Below are 24,856 nucleotides of genomic sequence, written 5' to 3'. Positions count from 1 at the left end.
ATACAAGATGTGAGAACAGCTCTTTTGGACTATAAAGTGTTGGTGACTTCCTTAAATTCCTTTCTATGCTTTCTTTTAGCTTTGTTTAATACTTTTTTAAATCTCTTTCTAGAATCTGGGGTGTGTTGGCAAAGAGGAGTAGGGACTTCCTGTGCACGTTCTATGAATGCACTTGGTTTGCATTCTAAGTTGAATTTTAGAAAAAAAACTCATATGGGCTTAAGATGCCAGCCCAGTAAACTGTCAATGTACTATATGAGGGAAGGGTAAAAGTCTTATTAAGTCACTGATAATTTTTTAAGGAGAAACTTAATAGGAATTACTTCACTCTAATTTCTCAACTGCAATTTCCTCTGGCTCTTTTGTGACTGCTCTTACAATTTTAGTATTTGTCACTCTATTTGTCTTCCATGGAAACATTAACCAAACCAATGATCAAATGTGGAGATGGGTGGTGTAATCTGTCAGAACTGATCAGTGTGTGGATTTGGTTTCTCATTTGCAAGCCGGGCGTGCGCAGTGCCAGCTGTGCTGTTAAAATGGCATTGAGTTCAAAATGCCACAGCACTGCTTCGAGATGCGTTAGAGCGCCGTTTTCTCTGCTCTGCTAGGTTCACTAGAGATGGATACTTTCAGTAGTGAAGTGAAGTCAGATATTTACATTTATCTGACTCAAATTTCTTCTGTTAGCACCTCTGAGTAGTTACTACAGTAAATGAAAACATCTTTTTTTGGCAGGCTTTGTTTCAATGTTATATTAAAATTGCAAGCAAGTAACTCTGTATTTACATGTGTAAAAAGTCATGTATGAAATGTAGGGGTCCAAAGTGTTTTGAGGAAGGAGGGAGAGAGCAATATTGTTGATTTAAAACTACCTCTTCCAGCTAGTTAGTGGGTGGGGTGGTACTGGTGATGTAAGTGCACAGAGCATGCAGGAGCTGGCACATGAAGAGGCAACACTATATTCATATCCCGCTAACTTCTGTTTGCTCATCGGTCTCTTTTGCAATCTGTCCTTTCTAGCCATTCTTTAAATCTTGTGCATGTACCTTCAGCGAGTCCTTAAAATTCTGTATACGTATCGGTTAGAGAAATGGATACTTATATACGTTCTGCTAATACCCGTCCTCTTGAGAGGCGTTGGTTGATTATTTCCTGTTTTTGTACCCTAGCTGTAATGGAGACATATCGCTTTAAAACACTTCCAAAATGTGCAGAAGTGCAACAATAGCGGTGACCTCAGAGAGCCAGGTCGCACCCAGGCTCGCTTCCTGTTATGTTCTTGGGCAAGCTGGAGGCTTGTTACATGCTGGAGAACTCCTGTTCGGGGCTTTGAAATCAGAGTAATAAAGTATTGGAAGTCACAAACTCATAATGTAAAATCTAAATCCTAAGGAAAAGATTCAGGTTAGGATTTCAGGCTCGTTTTCTAAATGGTGACTTGTTAATTAATCACTTTCTGCTTTAGTGAAATGTCTAAGATGTTACTCTGCAACTAATGTGAAGTGGCACCTCTCAAAAATATGTTAGGGATATAAGGAAAAAGATGCACTGGGAAAGTTTGTAGGATGAGAGAAAGACACATGTGCGCACAATTCTGGCCTTTATGTAGTGTTATTTGAACTTACACCTTTGTCTGGATTTGGTAACTGTATTAATTGATCTGTATGAAAGCTCTTTGCTCTGTCATCTTTGCTTAATAATATAATACTGCTACCACTCAGAGCACAGAGTTTTTGGAAACTTGAGTAGGAGATACAGCCTTTGAGAAACAAAGGGGGAGACAACTTCAGGTTAAGATACAGTGTAGAAAAAAAGTAATTAAATATGTGATTTTCCTCATTGAGTTTGTGTGTTGTCCTTAATCGTACCACAGTAAATATGGTACATAAAATTTCAAGCAAAGTACTCTTTTTTGTACGTGAAGATATGCAACTGCAGTACAACATTGATGCATCAATGTTAAATAGTTTTTAAGCAGACAGAGATTTTACTTTACATAAGTAAAGACACGTTTGGCCATTGTGTCAAAGTTAGATAGTTTGAATCTGTTCTTGAATATGTCAAATCCATTCAGACTATTGCAAAATAGCCTGGTACTGTTTTCTTCTCTGTTCATGGCTTTGGGGAGACACAAATGAGTGGGCAAATCTGCCCAAGTCTCACTGAATGAGGAACTGTTTTGTTGTTCTCTTTGGCACATTAGAACCTATAAACTATTTTTCTGTTTATGCTGCAAGGGTTCAGCGTTGTAGCAGGAACCCCATCTTCTACCACTGTTTAGACAGCAAAACACGCACTCACTGTCATCAGTTTTCTGAAAACGAGCAGATAACTTTACACAAGCAACTTCAACATATAATGGTTAGCTGGACTGAAGCCAGAGTTTGTGTAAGCGAGTTACCAATATAGCTCACTTAAAAAAGATCTGGAGTATCTCTTGGTGTCTTTTTCCTATATTTAGTAAAGTGCTATAGTTAGCATTCCTTATGTTTAGCCACCTGTGTGATCACTTGTGGGGATGATCACATGAAAGCTGTGTGAAACCTCATGTCTGTCTTTCTGCTCCGATGTGTTTATTGCATATGAGATCTTATTTCATGAGTTTAAAAACTTAGAGCTGATATGTTTGGCTAATCACTTATATGAATTCTCAAGACTGTTTTTTTTTATGTAAAATAAAGTTATTGCCTAAATATCTTTTAATGGATAGCTTTTAAGAATTCAGTCAGACGGAATGTTTTTTTGCAATCTTGTTAGTGTCTATAGCAGGTACAGAAATAGCAACACTTTCTTGTGGGGAGGGGTGTATTTACCCTTCTCTAGTGTGTTAGTTTTTTCTCCTGTCTGTATGGAGCTGTTATGTGGGAATAAGCTTGGCTTGCTGTGGCAAGTGAAAACACTTTTTTTCTTTCTTTCTTTCTTTTTTTTAAAAAAGAAACTAAATTACGGTTTACAGACTAAGATGTTAAGAAATCTTTTCTGGACCAGAAATAGCTGTACTTCTTAGAACGTAAGGTTCCTATCATTATGTGTCTGACTATTCTGTTTCAAGCAATCTGCCAAAGATCAGCCCATTTCCTGGCTTTCCAGGGCTGAGTCTGCTCTTTGTGTGTTCCCCCTCAGCTTTCCGTTTCACTGTTAAGGGTAGTCAGGAGTTCCCTTTTTGGCATACAAAATCTCTGCCACCCAACATGTGTGGACACTGTCCTCTTGTGCTTCAGGGCAGATTACCTTAGAGGTTCTGGACTTGATGATTCCTCAACCCTGTTTGTAATGAGCTTCTTGAACATTAAGTTCAGAGCAAAAGGAAGAGTGGTGTGCCACTCAAAATGTCTTGGTATTACAGAGAAAGTAACTTTTGAGACAAGAACCTATGGTAATTTGCCACTACCTTCCCATATAATGAAGAATTAGGCTGTTAGCAACTAGTGAATCAGGAGTAGTGTAAGGGATAATTATCTGTGAAGCACTTGAGCTGGCCAGTGGCTTTCTTGACACTAAATATACTGCAGAATGTTAGCTAATTATTTTCCCTCAGGAAGCCATTTACTTTGCTATCAGTAAATTCACTTGAGTAAAAATCTGCTGAGAAAAATTACATTGAGGTACAGTTCAGCCTGTAAATGACATTGCTGTTATGAGAGCAAAGATGGCCCTTCTTGGTTACACAACAGTTATTACTCACAACTAGCTCCCTATGCTGTTGGCCTCTAATGGGAAGCATGTTGTGTCCTTGACCCCATTTCTTAATTGCCTGGATATTTTGCGGTAGTGCACCCTCTAGCTATCAATATTATTAATAAAGTTTTTCCACTTCCTGTTGCCCTTTACCTCAAGGCCTCTTTGCTGTTGCAGATGATACTATTAATCATACATCATGCACATCGTGAAATGTGTTTGAGGAGAGGCATCTAGCTTTTCTCTAAGGATTTCTACTTGCAACTGTTGAAAGGCAGGTTGTGTTGATACTCTGCACTTAGGGTAAGGTAATTTTTTCTTCCCCTCCGTCTAAGTACTTACTTCTCTGACTGGTTTATCTTTTAAATATTTTATTTTACCTTCTGTCTCCTGAGATGACAAGAGGAATGCAGACTTCTTTATTACTCATAGTGGCATGGGAGTACGTGCCTGCCTTGTGCATGCATCTGAATTCCGAGTGTTGTAGAACTGGGTGCAAGCAGAAGTCCACATGGTTGTAACGAAGAGTTTTCCAGGCTGTGGAGAAATGCTCCTTATTGCCAGTGTTTTGATCTTCTTGGAAGGGGAAAAGAATAGGCATGTGTTCTCTATAACCCTCGTGCAGATCAGAGTTGAATCCAAGTGAAATTTCAAGTAATTTGTTGTGTGAGATTTGTTGTAGAGATAACCCGTGCTCTTTGCAGTCCCAACAATTAATCTGACAAACCAAGTTGTTTTTAACTGACTGGTAGCGTTTGGAAAAGGCACACTTCAAGGTTGTGGTGATAACTCCTCCACACTGATGACAGGTTCATAGGATGCTGCCTCTGATTTACCAGTACTGCCAGTCATCTCGGTCCTGTGTTCTTGCCAGGGTTCACTGGTCACTTCACTGGTCTGCTTAGAAGCAATATTACAAGAAGTAAATCTGATCCTGATGATGGTCTACACATGCAACTCCTTAGCTAGGGCTTCCTCTCTTTTTCTCTTGTTTAATTGCCTCACTGTAGCATCAGAAGCATTAAAATAGCTGACAGAGCTCTACCTGAGCGCATAAAGCCCATGCATGGGCTTATCTTCTGCATTGCTGTCAAGATCATGGCACTCAGTAAAAGGTTCTTGCTGTAGTTTGACAGTAGTTTGGATGCACTACTTGCTGAGTTATTGTGTATCAGGAAACCAGTCCATGACAGTCTACTCCTTACCCTTTCAACTTCTTTAATTTCCTGTGGACATCTTCCAGTAGTGCATGGTGTCTTTTTTTTAAATTTCTATTTATTTATTTATTTCTATTAAGTCTCAAGTGGATGTATCTGGCCCAATTTATGGTGGGTGGTCGTTTGAACATACGAGTGGTTGTAGCAAGAACCTCATAAAGCGAGGAGAACGAAATTTGGGACCCACTTCAGTTTGATAGTTAAGCTGTGCACTCTGATTGCTGTAGTATCATTGTGGTTATACATAGCTTAAGTTCGCTGTTCAGCTACTGCAAACTGGGAATATGTTTTAATACTTAAAACTGGAATAATTGAGTTTAAGAATAATCTGGAATACTTTGTAGAATCCTATCAGGATTTAGAAGCTGTTGTATTCATTCAGATATAGATTGAACTTGAAACATTGATACATTTCTGCTGAGTAGAAACCCTGTAATGACCTTGTGAATTTTAAACTATAGTGAAACTGCTAGGACTTAATTAGTCAAAGCAGTGATCTTCTGAAAGGTTACTTGAAGATCAGGGGGTTACTCATTGTCCTTTAATTTGTTTAGAAATTGATTTTTAAAACGAGGATGGGTGGATGGGGAGGGTTTTGAAGCTGGGTTATGTCTATGCAGAAACTTGTACAGGTTTAACACAATTTAAAGCTGTTAAAACTTAACAGCTGTTTAGCTGCTGGTACAGCTGGCTCACACAGAAATGGCATTAATGAGGAATAATACTGATATTAATAATGTCGCTAACACTGACTTTATGGCTGAAGTGCAGAAAAGCCATCAGTATTAGTGCTAGTATCATGTCACAGCTGTTTTCTAGTAGGCTCACAGTTCTACCTACCAGAAGAAAGCTACCCTGACTGTAACTACTTGTGACAGCAATGCATGCTTCCAGGTAATAGTTACATCACTTTTTTTAATGACAATTTATTTTCTGCTTCAGGGTTACTTTTCACTGAAGTACATGGCACATTGTAGGGCAGAAGCTGACTTTCCTGCTCTGAAGATTAGAGACATATCAGCTTTTCTATTAAGAATCTTTTTATCCACTGCTGAAAATAGCGTACAAGACTGCTGCAGCTTTGGCAGGCATCTTGGCTTGCTTGTTATGTACATTGGAATCTGTTGTTTTGTCTTTGTTACCTTTGTGTGGGTTCTGGAGTGAAAGAAGGGGAAACATTTTTTTTAAAAAGGGTCAGTTGAAACTATCAGAACTGAAAGTGGGTCTGTATTTCGTATAGGTATAGAGGTTTAGTATCCCAATCAGGTGTATTAAAATTGTAATTAAACTTCAAAGACTCTAAAGGCATGTGATTAGCTTGCCTGCTAAAGTGATTACGGTTCTTAATACTTCATTTTTGCAGTGGACGTTAGTGTTGATTACTTCTTTTATGCCAACTTTACAGTAAGCAGTATTAAAATAGTCTGGGCTTCTGAATTAGGAAGTTGATGACAAATAAAGCAGTCACTTGAGATATCTCGTGGATTGTAATTAATGTCTTTGTAGTTGAACAGAGTTGTAGGTTTAAGGAAGGTTAAACTCTGAACTTTATAGTTTGCCTATGCATAGTGAAAATACTGGTTAGATCATCTAGTCACCATTGTGCTCTTGCCGGTTATGACACATTTTGATTCAGAGTTGATCCATTTTTTTTTCATTTCTGGCTTTGTTGTTAAATGGACTTTGTGCTGTATAAAAGCGTGGAGATCCAGGCTTGGTGGTGGTGGGGAGCCCTTCTTGAATAGCAGGAAGTTCCATAGCTCTCACTTAACATGAGCTGTAAGACAGTCCAAGGTGAATATCTTTCTAGTAAGTTATTTTGAATCAAAAGCTTTCACTCTAACATCTTTGTAAAATGCTGCTCTTTATAGACAGAAAAAAACCTTCCAGAATTTGTCTTTTGGAAAATGTCAATGCTGAAGTGCAAAGAACTGATAGCTGGACCAAATAGAGGGATTTGCCTAGAGATCTACAACAGACACCTCTGTAGTCGTTTTTCCTCCTATTTTTTGACTGGTTTTGGTGGACTAAATTGGGTGGACATTGCTGTATTGGCTCTCATGTTTAAACTGAATATTTAGCATATATTTTAATAGCTTCTTCTCCCCACTACTTTCCTTTCTTCTCTTAATTTTCATTTTTTTAATTTCTTCTTCTTTAAGCCGGAAGTGTGTTGGAGTTTTTAGATGATGTAAGAGAAGAAAAAATACTAATGTTCCTGATGTGTTTGCATTTTTCATGATAGAACAAGCAAGCGCCTGGCTTGTTCTTGAACAAGATGCTGGTTCGTTTTACTTTAGCTGGGAGGATATTGAAAGCTAGAGATGGGTGAATAGAGTTGAAAGGTCTCGGTACTGTTACTTGACTGCACTGTTCTATTAAGGATAAAGGAAAACTGCTCTGAGAAAACTGTTCAACAAATAATGAAGACTCTTGCTATTTGTTGACCTTTTTATTGAGATTACATTGAGTCCTTGTTCAGACAAGAACAGCTTTAGGCTGCTGCAGGCTGCACCACCATGAAGATGCTTTTATGGATGTTTTCATCTTTGCTATCCCTTCTTACTCTGTGGGTACTTTCAAAATGCAATCGTTGTGACTTGCTCGAAGAAAATACGGATACTGTAGGAAGCTTACGTTTCATCTCTGGTCTAAGATTAAAGCTTTCCACCTTTAATGAAACAGAAGCATTCTCTGGATGTCTTGCACAAAGATGGTTGTGTCATAACACTGTTGAGCTTAAAGTTAAATGCTTAAGGCAAGCATTGCAGTTTTTGCTCTGTGTTGCCACCTTGGGGTGAAATCTGATGTTCTTACAAGTTGGAGGTGGCTAATGGTGCTACAGATGCACTTGCTGATATATATATATATATCAATATACACACACACAGATATATATATATATATACACACACACACACACACATACACACACACATATAAAATAAAATACGGCAAGTGTTCCTGTTGACAGTTGCTTCAATATTCAAAATATACTCAAATTGGCCATACTTTTCATGGTAAGCCAGGAATATAAATAACTTAGATCTTGCTAAATTTTGTAGACAGTCTACTGAAGGGAATATTTATTTGGAAGCCTTTTTAAGGGCAGAATCAATATATGTATAGAGCTAAAAAATAATAGAAAAAAGGGAAAAAGGGGAAAGTGATATTTAAACTTATTTTTTCTTCTCTCTCATTGGCAGGTTTTCTTCACCAGTGTAGTGTGAGAAACACCGATTGAAGAAGATGAGTGAGCTGGAACAGTTACGGCAGGAGGCAGAGCAGCTGCGAAATCAAATTAGAGTAAGAATTGCATTCCTTCCTTATTCTTCACGACAGAGTTTCTACTTCAAAGGAATAAAGCATAAAGACTGTATCTGTCACATGCTGCTGTTTGAATAAGAGAAAGCCTTCGAAACTCCGTTCATAATATTTCTGGATAAAATGTTTTATTTCCTATAGTGTGAGTGTGTGTGTGTATTTTTTCCCTGTTTAGTGTGTATTTTGTCACTAGGTATGTGTGCATTTGTGCATTTTTGTAGGGGGGAATAAAAAAGAAAAAGGAAAAAAGCAGCAAATTGCTAGGACCTAGGCCCAACAAGTTGAGATCAAGAGTATTAGGAAAGCTTATTTCTGCACTGAAACTACTACTACTGACCACTGTATTGTCACTTTTCTTGATACGTACACAGATCAAATCACAGTGTGAGGGAAAACTTTCCAGGGTAGGTATCACTTCTACAGGCCTCATTTCTTTGTTTCACGATGAATTTATTTTTGACATGTGGATCCTCCTACTTGCACTATTCTTTTTGTTGAAAATACTCATTGTAGATAATTGAGCATTAACTGCCATGCATCAAGTCAATTTACCAGGGAGCTGTTTCAGTGTAGTAAGCGCAAGAATCTTCAAAAGTCATTGTCTTTTGTTTCAGAATTTCATCAGTATGATGCATTTATAAATTTATGTAATGGAAATAGTGTTTTTGCAAACATAGTCCAATCAGGACTACAAATTCCTTAGGAATCTATTCCATATACACTGCATTTTTGTCTGTGTGACATCTGCTGGTGCCAGTTCTTTCGTGGTGGTCTGCTGCTTTAGTGCATTGGACATTAGGCTGCTTTTTAGTATCAGCTGTGTGATACATATACCCTGCATGTTAGGGGTTGTGTATGGGTAAATGCTGCTTTCATGGTCGTTCAGTCAGTATCATTCAAGCATAGGTCTGTGTCATATAGTTGCTGTTTAGCTCGGTACGTTAATAAAAGCCAAGCCAGAGGTCAGCGTTCAAGCACTAAGCACCCCTCCAAGCAACTCCCTGCAGAAGAATGCAAATAAATTTTAGTTTAAAATATTTTTATTATATTTAATCCTTATTCCAATGTTGCAAAAATACCAGGTATAGATAATTTTTCAGTTTGTTCTCTACCTAATATGTAAAAACTTTCTCACCAGGTTGTGTAGGGCTCAGCCCATCTGTGTCTTTGTAATTCAGATTTACTAATCAGCCTTTTTTTTTTTTTTTTTTTTTTTTGAGAAATGGAGTTGTGTGAGGATGGAGATGCCGAGTAAATAAGAGAGCTAGACTGTTTTGCAGGAATGTTTGGGTGTTTTAATTTTGTAGCATAAAAATCTGATTGTGTATAAGGACTTAATTTTCTGGTTTTTAGACCAAATTAATATTTCACTTGTTAAACTTACCATCCAAACTTGAAACTGGATTTACACAGATGTAGCTGAGCAACTACAGGCATTTCCATTGAAGTCTGTTGGCTCTGCATTGGTAATGTGCGTCTTTAAATATGATCGCAGAAGATGCTTTATTCTTAATTTGAACTTCAGATTAACATGGCATTAAAAAATACACCCGTTGATTAATTATGTTTCGAAAAAATTCTAAGTAATACAATCTCGTATAGATAATTAATTACCTTGTTTATTAAATCAGCACATAGCTTTCTTTCTAAAAGCTGTTTTGCTTCAGATGGGGAAGAGTAAGAGGCTCGACTTAGGATCATTTTTTAGAAAAGTCGGTTTATTAAAGTCTAGGTATTATCTAATGAGTTAGTAATTTTCAGGAATTATTGTTTGATGCAGTCCTAGAGAAGATGTGGGATAGCTAATAGCATTTGATGCTTCCTATATAAGTAACAATTTGCTGCTTAGTTACTTACAAGTCTTGTTTTTTGCTTTATGCTTTCTCTAACAGTATAATCACAAAAAATCAATTTTGTACTTATTTATAAGTTGTGGTTATCGTTGTAGCTAGCAGCTTCCTAAAGCAGAATAAACTGCAGTGTGTAGCTGCCGATTTCCAAATAGACTTTTTATCATCTGTAATGTTTTTACAAATATTCACCTCATGCAGTTCTTAACAGTTGTTGCTGTAGTCTGTACACAGATGTGTTATGCTGGGTGGATAAAATAAGGCCACATGAATTTTGATGCGGGAAGGTTGAAAAATCAGTGAATGATGAAGTGTTAGATGGCAGCATATACAGGATGTCTTTATAACTAAAGTTGATTCCTGTTTCTGTGTATAACGAAGTTCCCATGTGATGCTTTTCCTCGCTTTTGAGATTTGAAATTCAGGATATGATTTGCAGAAGTTTTGAACACTTTGATTGCATCTGAAATTGAATTAAGTTTTGAAGAAGTACTATATAAAATATTATATGAAATCTTTGGGGAAAAAAAATGCTAAGAGTTTGTGTTAAGGAACTGTAGGGGCTGCACATAGATCAAAATTTGCATTTTCCACCATATGAACCGGAAAAATGTACAGTTATATAGAAGAACATTTTTATATTGTGATGTTAAAGATTGTTATGCTGCCTATGGAGAAGTAACAGTTAAAACGTGAGAATCAGTTAAGAGCCTGTTAAGCTTTGTTTTGGCTGCAACTATGCCAGTCATGTGGCAAGTGTTAGACAGCCTCAGGTATAGATGTTGCTAATAGCTCTTCTCTCTTTTTTTTTTTTTTTTTTTCCTTTCTTTTCTTTTTTTTTTTTTTTTTTTTATGCTCTGGTTGGTTAAGCTGTATCCAGAATTCGTTTTATGTTGGACATCTTCAAGTATTTCAGCTAAACTAAAAAATTAAAGCTGCCTAAAAACAAATATATTTCTTTCTGTGTATGAAATAAGTTCTGCATGCTAGGGGATTTGCTACTGTGGTATTTTAAGCCTCGCATGGTTCCAGACAATGTTTTATAAATATTTCTGCAGTTTAAAGACTTATTTAAGTTGAGATGAGTTGAGAAAAGCTATAAAGTGTGGTCAAAATAAGCATACACCAAAAAATTTTTAAAGCTGAAAGGTCAGGTAACTCTTGATCAAGATGTTAAGATTGTTAAGCTGTTGTCTTTCGTCAAGACCTATTCTGAATACATTGGTGCAGCTCAAATGCGTGAGTATTTCCTTTTCTCAAAGGGGACACTGTCATTAGCGCACATATTGAACACTTTGTTGGGAGGGGGTGTATGTGTGACATACTAGTGGTAAAGGAGGCCATACATCATTGGTTACAGAAGTCAGAAGGTATTCTGAGAAATTGCAGGAAAACAGAGAGGATTTTGTGGCTGATAGTTCAATATTACTGTTGGTAGTTTTATAATTGTTTGTGCTATAGTTTCTGGTGTAATTCTAAGCCAGTGGTTGATATGTGGTTGATGACTGACTACCTGTTTTTTTTGTTTGTTTTTTTTTTTTTTTTTTTTTTTTTTTTTGGGTCTGATTTTGCGAAGTCTTGAGTGTTGCAGATAGGCTCAGAAGTGCTCCCTTGTTTGTGTCCACTTTCCTACTCTTACTATGCAAATGAAAAAATAGAAAACTTTTTTGTCTCCAGGAGTAGTTGTGAAAATAGTCTGCGTCATCTGTGTAGGACTGAGCAATGTGCAGAAAGTAAGTCGTAGGATCATACAGTCTGAAATAAAGAAAAAAGCAGCAGCTCAGGACAGAGACCTGAGCACCATCCATTTTCCTGAACCAAATAAGGTTGGTGCTTTAGAGAAATAACATGCGAGTACTGCAAAGAAAGACCAAATGAATTCAGTTCCTTACCCCCAAAAGAGAAGGTTTTTGGAGAACACAATCTATGAAAGGCTTCTACAAACAATAGCTATTCTGAATGTCCAGGAGAGTTAAATTTAGAAGAAACTGGCTTAAGGTGCAGCAAGACTTGTGGATGTCAGTTACTTTGCAGCACTTTGGATGTTTAGACCATTAGAATAAACTATCAAATTCTGCTCAGATAAAGCTTTTATCAAGGGAGGTGTTAAAGAACAGGGTACAGTAACACCTACACTAACAGGACAACCTAAACTAATGTTGAGAGATGGGCTGGTTGATGAAGAGATGAACTGATGATGATCCTTCCAGACCAAAGACTTTAAAGTGCTATAGTATATATGCAGCTACCTTAATTTTGCTAGCTCCAAACTTTGGAGGGCTGACTGTATTCTTGTTAATATATTGTTATTTCCCCCCCCCATCTTCCTTCTCCCTCCCCTTCAGAAGTAAAGTGGAAAATCTCAGGTGTATGATCATCCTAGTGGACATGTTCAAAATTGAGTTTGAATCTATTCAGTCAATGGATCGCAGCACTGCTGCTACTTGAGCAGTTGTTGGCAGTGGTTCTGCAGCCCTTTAACAGGGGAACTCCATGCCTGTAGGTTGCATAGATATTTGATGATAACGGAGGTGTGAAGAGACTTGGAAAATTTCTAACCTGTGTTCCAGTAAGCATATGCATAAGCATTTGCAAGTTCTGCAGATGTCTGCCTAAGGGGACATATAGATAGATACTTGTCATGTTCTTGTTCTGCTCCTGGCTTTTTTTTTTATTTTTTATTTTCAGTTGTCTGCAGTTTAGCTTCATGTTTGCTTGTTTGTAGTTCTTCTGTCCCCCCACTCATTCACTGCATATATCTTCCTAGTTTGTTACCTTCCTGTATTCTTTTTGCCTGTCACCCCTTGCTGCCTATTTAGTTCAGTCTAACTAAATATCTGAAAGTGGATTTTCATAGTGGAGTTCTTAGGGAATCTTAACTTGTCCTGGCAATAAGTGTATATTAAAAATATTCAAAAGCTTTTTGATTAAACAAGGTATGGAGGAACCTGTGAGACTCAAAGGCTACTGGGGCATGACCCATCCTTGATTCCCTCCTCCTTACCCAGCTTGTGTGCCAGTGCTTTAGATTCCCTAGGCAGTAAAACATGCTAGGGTGATGGAAGGTATATTGCAACGAAAAATGTTGGCTTTTTGTATTTTAAAAATGGTGGCGCCTAGCTTAAAGTTATTTTCCCATTGTTCACTTCTTTCAGTTAATGCTCAGTGTTGCGTTTTAGACTCAGATTGTTCTATTCTCTGTTTCAGGATGCAAGAAAAGCATGTAGTGACACAACTCTTGCTCAGGTACGTTCTTGATTCTTTGTTATAGGCTGTTCCTTGATACTAAAAAAAAAAATAAAAATTCTGCTTTGAAATTTCAAATGGCAGCCGCCATACTTTAAAAGATAACAGTTCAGTAAGTATTTTCTTTAGTGGCTGTGGCTTGAAAAATTTCAAATTTGTTAATCAGAAATGGCCTCTGTATTAGATACTACCTTCAGTGACTTTCTGAAGTTTGTTACAGCTGTTAGAAAGTATGTTACTGTGTCTTCTGTAAAATCTGTTTTCCAGAACGTTGCATGGAAACATTGCTGGGTTGTTCATCCTTTTTTAAGGTTGCATGCCCAGATAGTGTATTTTCTATCAATGTTCGAATGTATTTAGATATTTTGCATTTTAAAGATAGTCCTCAGTATCTCATGGTTTTGTTTTATTTATTTTTAGATCACAACAAGTCTGGACTCAGTGGGTCGAATTCAAATGCGAACAAGGCGTACGCTTAGAGGACACTTAGCCAAAATCTATGCTATGCACTGGGGATCTGACTCAAGGTTTGTACAAGTGATTGTCAAATCTGCAGTTTAAGGATTAGAATTAGGATCATCTGCATTAATGTTAGTTTTGGGAGCCATGTTGTCTTGGTACCGTCACGGGGGGTCAGGGGCTGTGACTGTAAGCTTTTTGTTTCCCTTTAATTATACTTGCTTTTTAAAGCCAATGAGGATTGCATAGTAGTAAAAGGAAAGGCTGGAGTGATAGGAGAGGAACTTTGCTTGTTCCTACCACAGACATTTTGACTTTTCCTTCTTACAGTTTAAACTAAGTTTTTTGAATCTAAGCGGAGGGTGCCTGAGGGGGCATGTTTTTGGAATGATAGGTATTGTAATGTTGAACAATTATATAACATCTCTAATAACAGAATTTTGAGAACAAGATTTATTTCATTAAAAAAGGTATTTTTTTGTGTGTGTATGTAGCAAGCCTAGTCACCTTGTACCCTAGTAGGAGCAGGCTTTGTTAATGCGCCTTTTGAATGTGGGCGTGTTTTTTTTTTTCTCAGATAGTCCAAAAAGAAATATTTCTAAAATCTGCCCTCAAGATTTTTTTTTCCTCCCGATTTAATGTTTATCATTGTGTAGCTCTATATTTAAAATATTAGTATATGAAAGATATTTTATAAGCTCTCCCTCTCAGCAGCTTTTATATGTTTAGAGGTAAGTTGTTCTTGTCTGTTGTTAATCACGAGTCCCCGTGGACAGTGAGGATTCTTTTGTCAGGTAATATACAGTTCTTTGCAGATTCTTCCAACAAATGTTGACCTTAAATTTTTTTAAAAATAAGTAATGGGAAATATTGGAAGTCTTTCTGAATCACTTGGTAATCATGCATGACATATGTCTACTCTGAGAACTAATTTTTTGGTTTATTCTGCATTAACATTTTATTTTTATGTTTATATTTAGGCTACTAGTCAGTGCTTCTCAAGATGGAAAATTAATTATTTGGGATAGTTATACAACAAATAAGGTAGAGTTATTTATAATTCATAGCAATAATTCATGCAGAATTTGTCTGTTTAAGCGGTTTTCTCTGTCTTTCCATGTTTGCAAGTCAGAAATGAAAAAGCATCTTTTTTCTATTTAAAGTTTTGCTTTTTTTCCTTTTGTGACTAGCTGATGGCTAAAGATGTCTGTCAGTTTTGTATTTCAACTAGTTCTGTCTTGTACTAAATGTCTTCACTGCAGTTTGTTAGTATGGTAGTGTGTAACTTTTATTCTCTGTGTGTATATTGGTGCCTCTGAAATAAATGGTTTTGGTTTATTTTAACTTGTAGAAATATACAAATGTGCAGCCTCTGAATACACAAGAATACTTTGCTTTTTGGGTTAGAGAAAGGAGGGAGGGGAACTTGTCAAATGAGTAAAGTCTAGGTAGAGTGTGGAGAGGTGATCTGCTGCTGTAAACTGTCCGGTGTTTGTACATTTATAATATATAGTTCAGAGATCTAGAAGAACTAGACAGAGAAATTTAAGTAGAACAAACAAATGCTGTAAATATTTAGATTTAGAATAGTCTTGCTATTATGTAAACATGAAAATTCACCATATATAAATATGAGCATAGGTTGTAAAATGTTTTAAAATCAAGATACTGAAATTCATGGTACAGAATCTGTTTGGTGCGTTTAGTCTGCTACGATTCATAAGCAGATACGAAAGATGAACGAGTGAATGCTAAGATGTGATGTGGCATTAATGAGCTCTGTCTGTCTGAAGATGCACGCCATTCCCTTGAGATCCTCCTGGGTGATGACTTGTGCGTATGCACCTTCTGGCAACTATGTCGCCTGTGGTGGATTAGACAACATCTGTTCCATATACAACTTAAAAACCAGAGAGGGCAACGTGAGAGTGAGCCGAGAGTTACCAGGGCATACAGGTCAGCCACGTTTTTATTTCAACTTCTTCTTTTTTTTTTTTTTTTTTTTTTTTTTTTATGGCATTAAATGGAACAGTCTCACTTTGAGGTGTGTTGTGAAATAATTCTGTTGGCTTACACACAGTAGATCCAGGAAAACCCTAATTGCTACTTTGGGGTATTAAACTATTGTCGTTGCTCTTAGTTGTAAAACTAACATAACTGTTTTGTTTTTAGGTTACTTGTCCTGTTGTCGCTTTCTCGATGACAACCAAATTGTCACCAGCTCAGGAGACACCACTTGGTTAGTTTTTTGAGCTCTTGGCTCCCTCTCGATCACAATACCTTAATTTGTATTTAAAACCGGAACTCTCCGATAACCTATTGCACTGTGTTAACGCTCTCACTTTATCTGCAGCGCTCTGTGGGATATTGAAACTGGTCAACAGACCACCACATTCACTGGGCACACTGGCGATGTGATGAGTCTCTCTCTAAGTCCGGATATGAGGACTTTTGTTTCAGGTGCCTGTGATGCCTCCTCAAAGCTTTGGGATATTCGAGATGGAATGTGCAGGCAGTCGTTCACTGGGCACGTGTCAGACATTAATGCAGTTTGTGTAAGTGATCGTTTGCATTCCCCTATGGGAAAGGGGGTGAGGAGGATGAAATGCTGTAATTGCTTAAACTTAACTTATAGTCTACTGTGTTACCTTGTTTTTAAATCTTTGATAGGGAAGAGATTACTAAATTTTCTGTGTGTGTGCGTATAATTTACATTGAACGCTTCTTCGTAGAAAGCGATAAGGTTTTTAATATAAGAAAAAAGACTTTCTAGTAACTTGTGATCTAATTTATAACTTATTACTATTATCTGTGATGTGTTGAAATGTTCTTGAAATAGTTTCAGCTATGTTCTTGATCAACAGTTGAGACCCTAAGTGCAGCGATTTTTCTTCCTTTTTTATTTTTTTAATGAAGCATAGAATGGAGGGAAACTTTGTTCACTGCAACAGCATGTTAAAACTGAAAATTCGGTTTGCTGCAAGGGAAGAAAAAAAACTCAGCTTCCCTAATCATCTTACGCTTTTTTGTTTATATTCGCCTTTCAGAACATTTTGCTGAAAGCTCTTCTCAGTGGAAGAAATCAAGTACAGTTTTGTTAAGATCGGTACTTAGGTTGAATATTCTTCCTTGGAATCACTTTGTAATATTTATGAATCGGATTTTATTTCCTCAGTCATCATAACACTATGTTCTGATCTGCAAGATACAAACTCTGATAAACAGGGAGTGAAACCTAAGTCTAAACTGCATCTGTTTTTGATAAACATGAAAAATTATTAACGCTGAGAAAATACCAAAGGCATGACCAGTAGAAAAAAATGCAGTTCCTCTACTTAGAGCAGAATCCTGAGATGTGTTGAGCTCGTTTCATTCCTTTCAATCATTATGGTTATTGCAAGATTGGCTTTGATTTGGAATAGATTTTGGAAATTGAATTTCTTGCTTGCAATCTTCTAGCTTGACTGAGCCAACCTGCCTGACCAGCTCAGGGTGGAACATTGTGCACCACTTCACACAGGTCTTTGCAGCCCTCGGCCAGGACGCAAATAGTTGCGTTCTGCTTCATTTTATAGGAGTTAGTTACATCCCCTTTGACTCCTGTTATGTCTTAGGCAGGAACTGGCTGGATGAAATTCCAGTCATGAAAGGTAATACTATTGTAGAAGTGTTTGTTGCATAGCTGTATGTATGCAGTTATTTTCTTTTTAATGTCCAGATTGATAGGGATTTTGCTTGCTTGTTTATTTTTAGTATTCTGTTAAGCCTTAATCTGGTGACCCTGGTGAAATAAACCTGCGAGGCTGTTGAAGTAATGCACAAACAATGTATTTTTCTGGTGTCAAACTCCTGTCTCTTAATTAAAACTTTCAGTTTTTCCCTAATGGACATGCCTTCGCCACTGGTTCTGATGATGCCACTTGCCGCCTCTTTGACCTACGTGCAGATCAGGAACTAATGATGTATTCACATGACAATATCATCTGTGGAATCACTTCTGTAGCCTTCTCAAAAAGTGGTCGCCTTTTGCTAGCAGGTTACGATGACTTCAACTGCAATGTGTGGGATACTCTGAAAGGGGAAAGAGCAGGTGGGTCCAAGGAACCGAAATGAGCTGAAGTTTTCTATTTCCATAGAGAAAAATGGGTATTCAAAACCTATGTGAAATGCAGAGCTAGTTCATTGTCAGTGCCACTGCTGATGATGTGGAATCTGCTTTCTTCCTGTTGACACTGTTTTCCTCTAGAATGGTATCCTTTATTTTACTGCATTTGATCATATCTTCCAGGTGTTATGCTGTATTACTTTGTGATACAGACATGCATCTTTGATGTATAATGAATAGCAGCGTACTAATAAATGCTCCTGTCAGTGAGCTGCTCCTGGCGTTGGGCACTGACCATTATATATCTCTGTGCTGAAAGATACCAGCTCTTGAGGCGAAGGAACAGCCTACAGAATTAAATCGCATCTTCAAAAAAAATGTGTCACTGAAATGTATGGAATTAAGTATTACAAAATTAAGCATTTGCATTGACTTCTGCATACACCACAGGAAGTACAACTTTCAGCAGCATAAAAGTTGTCTTCAGATGGGAGTAATCCACAGGAATCTTTTTGCCTTGGGGACCGTAATTTCCTGCCATTGAGGGGGATGAGAGGAAGATGTTTAATTCTTGAATTACCTCTGTCATTATAAGCAAGATGTTTATGGTATAGCATAGGTGTATTTATTTTTTGACACAATACAGCTTAACCTGGTACAGTAGGTTAAACCATGGGGACCTAGTTCTGTTTTGAGCCTTAATTCTGCTATTAAAATGCATCCTTTCCTTAAGGGGCATCCAGGTTAAGGATCAAAGAAGCTGGATGTGGTAACATGGGGCAGGGGAATGGACAAATGCAAAACAAAAAGAAGAGGCAGTATACAGTGTTGCTCTTCTAATACCCTAATACAATATATAGGGGATTGCTAACCCTTGGCTTTTGCAAAACTTAAGAAATGATAAGGTAGTTCTGTGTTCAGGGCACTGTCACAAAACATCATATTTGATTTTTGTAAGTGTTTGACGGACAAAATTGTAGACAAGGTTCTTGAAAATGGGGGAAAAAGAGCAGAGCGCCAGATGAGGGATAAGGAGGACTTTGAGTGAAAAAGGAGGAAAAGTCTAAGGGCAGGGAAGAAATGGAGTCAAAGTGTGTGTCTGTGCGCGCGCGTGCGCACACACACGCATACACATCTCTAGAAACCTGTTTGTTGTGAAGTTGTTTCCTGAGATGGCTGTTATGTCTTGTTGTTCAGGCTAAATAAAGAGTGTGACCAGGTTCTGTGTTACATCTCTTTTAGAATGCTTGAAGACTGACCTAGGAGAGTAGACTAACAGCTGAAGTCCTTGCCTTGAACTTGTGAATTTTAACTGTCCTTACTGCTTCTTTTCCAGGTGTCCTTGCTGGCCATGACAACCGTGTCAGCTGTTTAGGTGTTACTGATGATGGCATGGCTGTAGCTACAGGGTCTTGGGACAGTTTTCTCAGAATCTGGAATTAACTGGGAGCCAAACATGTACATTCTCCATTTGAGACCTGGAGAGATCAATGCTGCAGCCTATAGCTGTGAAATAACATTTCTACCTTGTATTTGCAGGTGAAGTTTTTCTATTCACTGATTATTACACAAAAAGGCTTTCTGTAAACTATAAAAAAAATCAAGTGAAGAAACAGGGGAGGGGGGGAAGAAATCACTGACTTTTTAAAAGGGGCCAGCACACATAATCATGGTGACCGACAAACTAAGAGCCAGTCTTTTTGTTTTTGGTGGTTTGGTTAGATTGTCCTTGAAGGGTTTTTGCTTGTGCTCAGTCTGCTAATCCTGTACTTTTTTTGTACATAACAGAATATACACATTATAGCAGCCAATCATGTAACATTTGTCTGTATGTAAAGAAATATGTTTGCATTTTTTAAGGAACTACGTTTATAGCTTTGCTTTTAACCTGAGATATCACTTCTGGGTTTTGTAGTGGATGAACTAGATTGCTGTTTTAAATGTTTTTGTGAATTTACTGTAGATAAAGTGAAGCCAATGGTATGTATGTGTTTTTATAATAGAAGGCATTTGAATTTTTTTTTAAAAGGCCCTGGAGAGACTCCCAGTTAAGACCTAGCGCCTTTTTCACTCACTTCTTGACCTACTTGCCTACTTAATCATGGGGGTTATTCCTTCAAGCCAGTGGTTCCTGGGTCATCCGTTGTCAGTCATGGCCTCTGAACACCAAGGAGTTAATGCCAGGCAGATTTTGAGCAACAGCGGGCAAAAAAAAAAAAAAAAAAAAGAAAAAAAAAAAGAAAAAAAAGTCCTGTTCCAGAAGTATTAGCTTCCTTACTGCAGCTTTTCACATAAGTTATTCCATACAGTCCTTGGGTATGGAAGCCAAGTGACTTGCATCGCTGTCATTAAGTGGCTGAGTGCTTTTGCTTTTGACAATTCAGCTCTAAATAAGGTAGTTTTGGCCCGCCACTAACTCTAGCTGATTTGCACTAACAGAATGATTTGCCATGATATTTAGTGCACAGAAAGCAGTGTATTTGCAAAGCTTGCTCTGCAATTACTACAATAAATTGAGACGCTCAAGAAGACTTCACTTAGAATTCTTAGAGATTTAAAATGTGCAGTTAATTACATATAATCCCCATGAAAACCGGGGAATTGCTGAAGAGTAGCACAATGAAACCTGCTTGCTGTCAGTTATGTGCAGTGTGAATTATAAAAGGAATTGTGTAACTTATAGTGAACCAAATAACTTTACTTACCTGTGTGACCCTTTAAAATTCTGTACTATAATCATCTTAGTGATTTGCTTGTTCTCCTATGGTCACAGTAGTCTCTGCCATGGGAGCTTATTAGATGCTAACTGTTCTGCATTCTGACACTGTAAATAGCCATTTCCTCTCCTGGTCCTCATTTATTCTGATTTTTTGATGTCAGTTACTTATAAATGATAGGCTCTGATCAAGTACACTTGAGTGTAGATATAGGAAGAATCAAGTGATTGATGCCATTTCAAACTACCCAGGAAGATTAACTCTTTGGTGCCTGGCAGCATGCCTGTGCTTGTGATGGATGCTCTCTTGGGAATCTGAAAGTCTGTTGCCTTTCTTGGAAAGGGGAATTAAGTCTATTGGCTTCTCTTAAGTGACTTATTACAAGTAAGTGTATTTTAAATTATCAAGTTGGAAGAAATGTTAATCTGCTGTCATCTAAAGGTATGGGGAGTCTGGGTATCTTTGGGTCAGGTAGTAAATATAAGTGCCCAGTATTTTGTAATATACCAAAACAGATTTGTTGCCGAGACCACTATTTGTCAAGTTTGACATTTGTAATCTTAAATTTCAGTACTTCCAGACTGTGCCTGTAAACTTGCCATGTCTACAATGGTTAAGGTGCCAATAAATGTACCAATCACAGTAAATTCACTTTTTTTTTTAAAAGCACGTCTTGTGCTAGAAAAGTATACACTTACTAACAGCAGACTGTGGTGTAGGACCAAAATTACACAATATTGTATGTCACAGGAATTCCTCAGCATTTTGCTTTATTTGTCCGCGTTAACAGAACTATTTATGTAAGTAATACTTGCTACTCTTCCAAGTGAGCAGCTCTTTGGGCTCTTGAAGATTTGTTTATTTTGTAGTGGTACACTTTTTTCCTTTCTCTCTCTCTCTCTCTCTCTCTTTTTTTTTTTTAAACTTCACAACTGCCTCGAGTGAATCATCCTGAAAATTTATTACTAAGGAATTTTAAGGAATTTTAAGACAATATTCTTTTCTAAAAACAAAATCTTTTTCCGTAAGTGTTTTGAACCAATTTCCTAGTCAGCACTGTTGCAAAGACAGGTTGCCCTTTTTACACTCTGGTATTAAAATTAGCTTCTGCTTATGAAACTCCAGAAACTATTTTACAAATGTATATAACTTCTTTTCTTAAAAGTTCAGGTAGACTGTACGCCTCTCATACAAGTATTATTGCAAATAATTTCACTATCATCGTTTGGTGGGCAATTGTCTGTTGGATGCAGCTGCTTTTTAAAATAACTAACAAGGAATGCCGTCTACTTGCTAATGAGGTTTCCAAAAGCATCATGCAAGTACCTGCCAGCTTTTGCCATTTGGTGACCGGGTTGCGTAGTGCTGCAGGTCCTGAGGTGGCTCCTTTGCGTTGGTGCACAAAGAAACACCCACGAAGTCCAGCTGTGGAAACAGTACCTGATGCTTCTGAGGAACTTGCAGAAAGCTGTCTTGCGATAGATCCTGCCAGGTGATACTTGCTGTTTAGTTACTGGCCTGTAAATAGTTCAGAAAACACACACACACACACACACACACACACACACACACACACATAAAAAAGCCTATGGAATTAGTGTAACACATTGCTATTATATAAGAGGGCAAATAATGAACTTGCAAAGGCTGTTTTTTTTTTTTTTTTTTAACAGCTGTGAACTTTGCACTTGCTAAAAGGATGCAGTTTAATGGTGAAAATTCCACCCCCCTCTTTCTGTAACGAAGATATTAATAAAAATCATGCTTTGTAGGTTGCACTCTGAAGGTTTCATCCCGGTTTTGCATCAAAAGAAAATGGTATATGCCTGTAGTTTAACATAGGTTTAAGTACACAGCTTAGTGTGGTTTCTAACTAACTAGTCACTATGACAGCAAACTCATTTCGTATATAGAGGATTTTGCAGCACTATTAGGTACAGCTGAAACTGTCCTGAAGTCTTTGTTGCCAAACTACAGCGTTACCTGAATTTCAAATAACGTATGTAATTACAGAACTATAGTAACTTTATGACTATTGTGCCAAAACAATTGGTGGCAAAATAACTCTTCCCAGCCTTTGTAACAGAAGTATATCACTCACTCACGGCTTGGAAAGTGGAACTGCATGCTTTGTATACCAAGACTTACTTTATTGGGGTACAATTTTTTTGTCAGAATTTTCTTAGGTTGATTTAACAGCTTTGTAAGGGGAAGATACAAATGAGGCCAAGCACCCAGCTTCTGGGTGCGTTCTCACGTACGCTCCGCCTTCTATTTATTGTTAGATATGTTTGCTGAGACTTGGGAAACCACAAAAAGCTCCTGTATGGCATCTTGCTAGTGTATACTCACTTTCAGTACCGTAATGTGGGCCTGTTTCCATCACGTCCAGACTCTTTTTCTTCCAAGCATTGTTATCATCTGCCTTGTGCTAAATTGCAGATGCTTAATACTTCTGGCAGATCTGATAGTTCAATATACTGTTTGAAATAGGAACACGGATTAAATAGGCTTTTTTCCCACTGCCTAAGGAGAGGACCTGACCATGACTTGGCAAAGCTGAATTGATGTAACAGCTGGTCCTAGTGTGCTTACTTGTAATGCATGGATTGGAAATAGTTAATCTTTAATTCAGTTAGTGTAACCGCTTGTCCCACAATGAAGTTCACATTATGTTAAGGTGGAATGAAAACATTGTGAAAACATTCCAAGAGTGCTTAGTCTTTCCTCTTTGAGGACACTGTCACCTCCACTAGGTTTAGTGCTGTGCTTTAAGATGTTGGTGAGAGTAAGTATTGGCTAATTCAAATAGTTGGTATAAATGGTTGTGTAGCAGAATGACTGATTTTTTTGAGATAGCATTTCCTGTAAAAGTAATTAAGCATGGGTTGATGGTGCACTTTGTATACAGTAATCTGGCATGCATGCTGGTAAAACTACTTCCTACACTTCAGAGGCACCACAAGCCTTTTTATCCAATTGCTGGTTATGTAAAATACATGCAGAATGTTAATGCAGTGTTGTTATGGTAAATGTGTGAACAGTGTTACTAATTGATATAACTGATAACAGATTACATGTGCCTGACATTCTTATACCACACAGTATGTTTAGGTTTTAACTAATACAGACTTCAGTGGAATAGTCTTAGATATTTCAAGCCTTTGTTTTACTTACACAATGGTGCTCTACTTGTGTTTCTTTTTTTTTTTTTTTTTTTTTTTTAATAAAAGCATCTGAACACTTGTAGTACATATTACATCCAAAGGAGTCTGAAACAAAATGCTTCTAAACATGCTTGATCTTACTTTGCCTTTAGTTTCCAGCATTTCTCATCAGATAGCTTTTGTTTGTTAGTTTGTTTTCCTTATTGCTGACTACTTTGGAAAAACTTCAGTAATGTTACCAATTATGAAGTGATTCTGCACTGCCTTTGGATTGTGTATGTATTCAGAAACAGTCTTAAAGCTTTTATTTAAGCTATTAAAAAAACCAGGGACTTGTGCCATTTGTTCTTTAACAGTGCTGTTGTAAAAAGACTTCCCTGTGAAAAAAAAATCATTTGCTATGAACTCAGTTTATAGCTTTTTTTTTTTCCACGATGGATCTTTTCTTTGTATTTGTACAGTGGCTCAGTGAAAAATGTTGCCATGAGTTGATATTGTAACCAATAAACAAGTGCTTTTAACCAGATTGCGTCACATGTGAGAGCTTTATTAAAGCCCTGATTGATTGCAACTGTGCCTGTCCTAAAGATTAAGATTCTTTCCATGGCTTGAGCGTAAACCTGCAATACCTACAATAATTAATTCTTGCTTTTGGTTATCTTGTCACAGTGTATTTTTTTTTTTTTGTATGCATGCCAAACAGAAAATACTATGAATGCCTTTACGAACAAATAATTAATGTGACTTTCTTTTTATACAAAAGCCATGTCGTTTTATACATTTTCTCCCTGAGAAATGGGGGCTGAATAAATTCAGAAGCATGTTAATACTATAGCAAAAAACCCTCAGAAATTAGCCACTTACCGGGACTGGAAAAAACCCAACCTCTCCTTGGTTCTTCATTCATTCATTCACAGCAATGCCCCTGTTATGAAATACAGCAGCTACCTTCAGCCCTTCCTTTTGGATCAGCCTTTTCTTTAGCATCTAGGGGATGAATATTGCTGTGCAGAGTACACAGGTTGTCTGCTACCAGAGGAAACTTTAACCTGGGTGGTTAAGTTTAACATGCTGTAGTGGACAGACATTA

The 24,856-nt window shown here is 37.4% G+C and overlaps 1 protein-coding gene across 1 annotated transcript in view; it reads left to right on the top strand.

Moving 5' to 3' along the window:
- GNB4 (G protein subunit beta 4) overlaps nt 1-24,292 on the top strand; it is a 33,057-nt gene extending 8,765 nt beyond the window's left edge. The window contains exons 2-10 of the mRNA XM_062582229.1: nt 8,105-8,204; nt 13,280-13,318; nt 13,739-13,845; nt 14,758-14,821; nt 15,571-15,733; nt 15,950-16,016; nt 16,131-16,332; nt 17,651-17,867; nt 19,219-24,292. Coding sequence (XP_062438213.1) covers nt 8,148-8,204; nt 13,280-13,318; nt 13,739-13,845; nt 14,758-14,821; nt 15,571-15,733; nt 15,950-16,016; nt 16,131-16,332; nt 17,651-17,867; nt 19,219-19,325 — 1,023 coding nt within the window. The 5' untranslated portion in view covers nt 8,105-8,147 and the 3' untranslated portion in view covers nt 19,326-24,292. The remainder of the gene's footprint in view (nt 1-8,104; nt 8,205-13,279; nt 13,319-13,738; nt 13,846-14,757; nt 14,822-15,570; nt 15,734-15,949; nt 16,017-16,130; nt 16,333-17,650; nt 17,868-19,218) is intronic.
- The last annotated feature ends 564 nt before the right edge of the window (nt 24,293-24,856 follow it).

This window comes from Rhea pennata, chromosome 9, assembly GCF_028389875.1.
Source record: "Rhea pennata isolate bPtePen1 chromosome 9, bPtePen1.pri, whole genome shotgun sequence".
Classification (NCBI taxonomy): domain Eukaryota; kingdom Metazoa; phylum Chordata; class Aves; order Rheiformes; family Rheidae; genus Rhea; species Rhea pennata.
The sequence above is the reverse complement of the archived record's forward strand: the minus strand, read 5'-3'. Positions and strand labels throughout refer to the sequence as shown.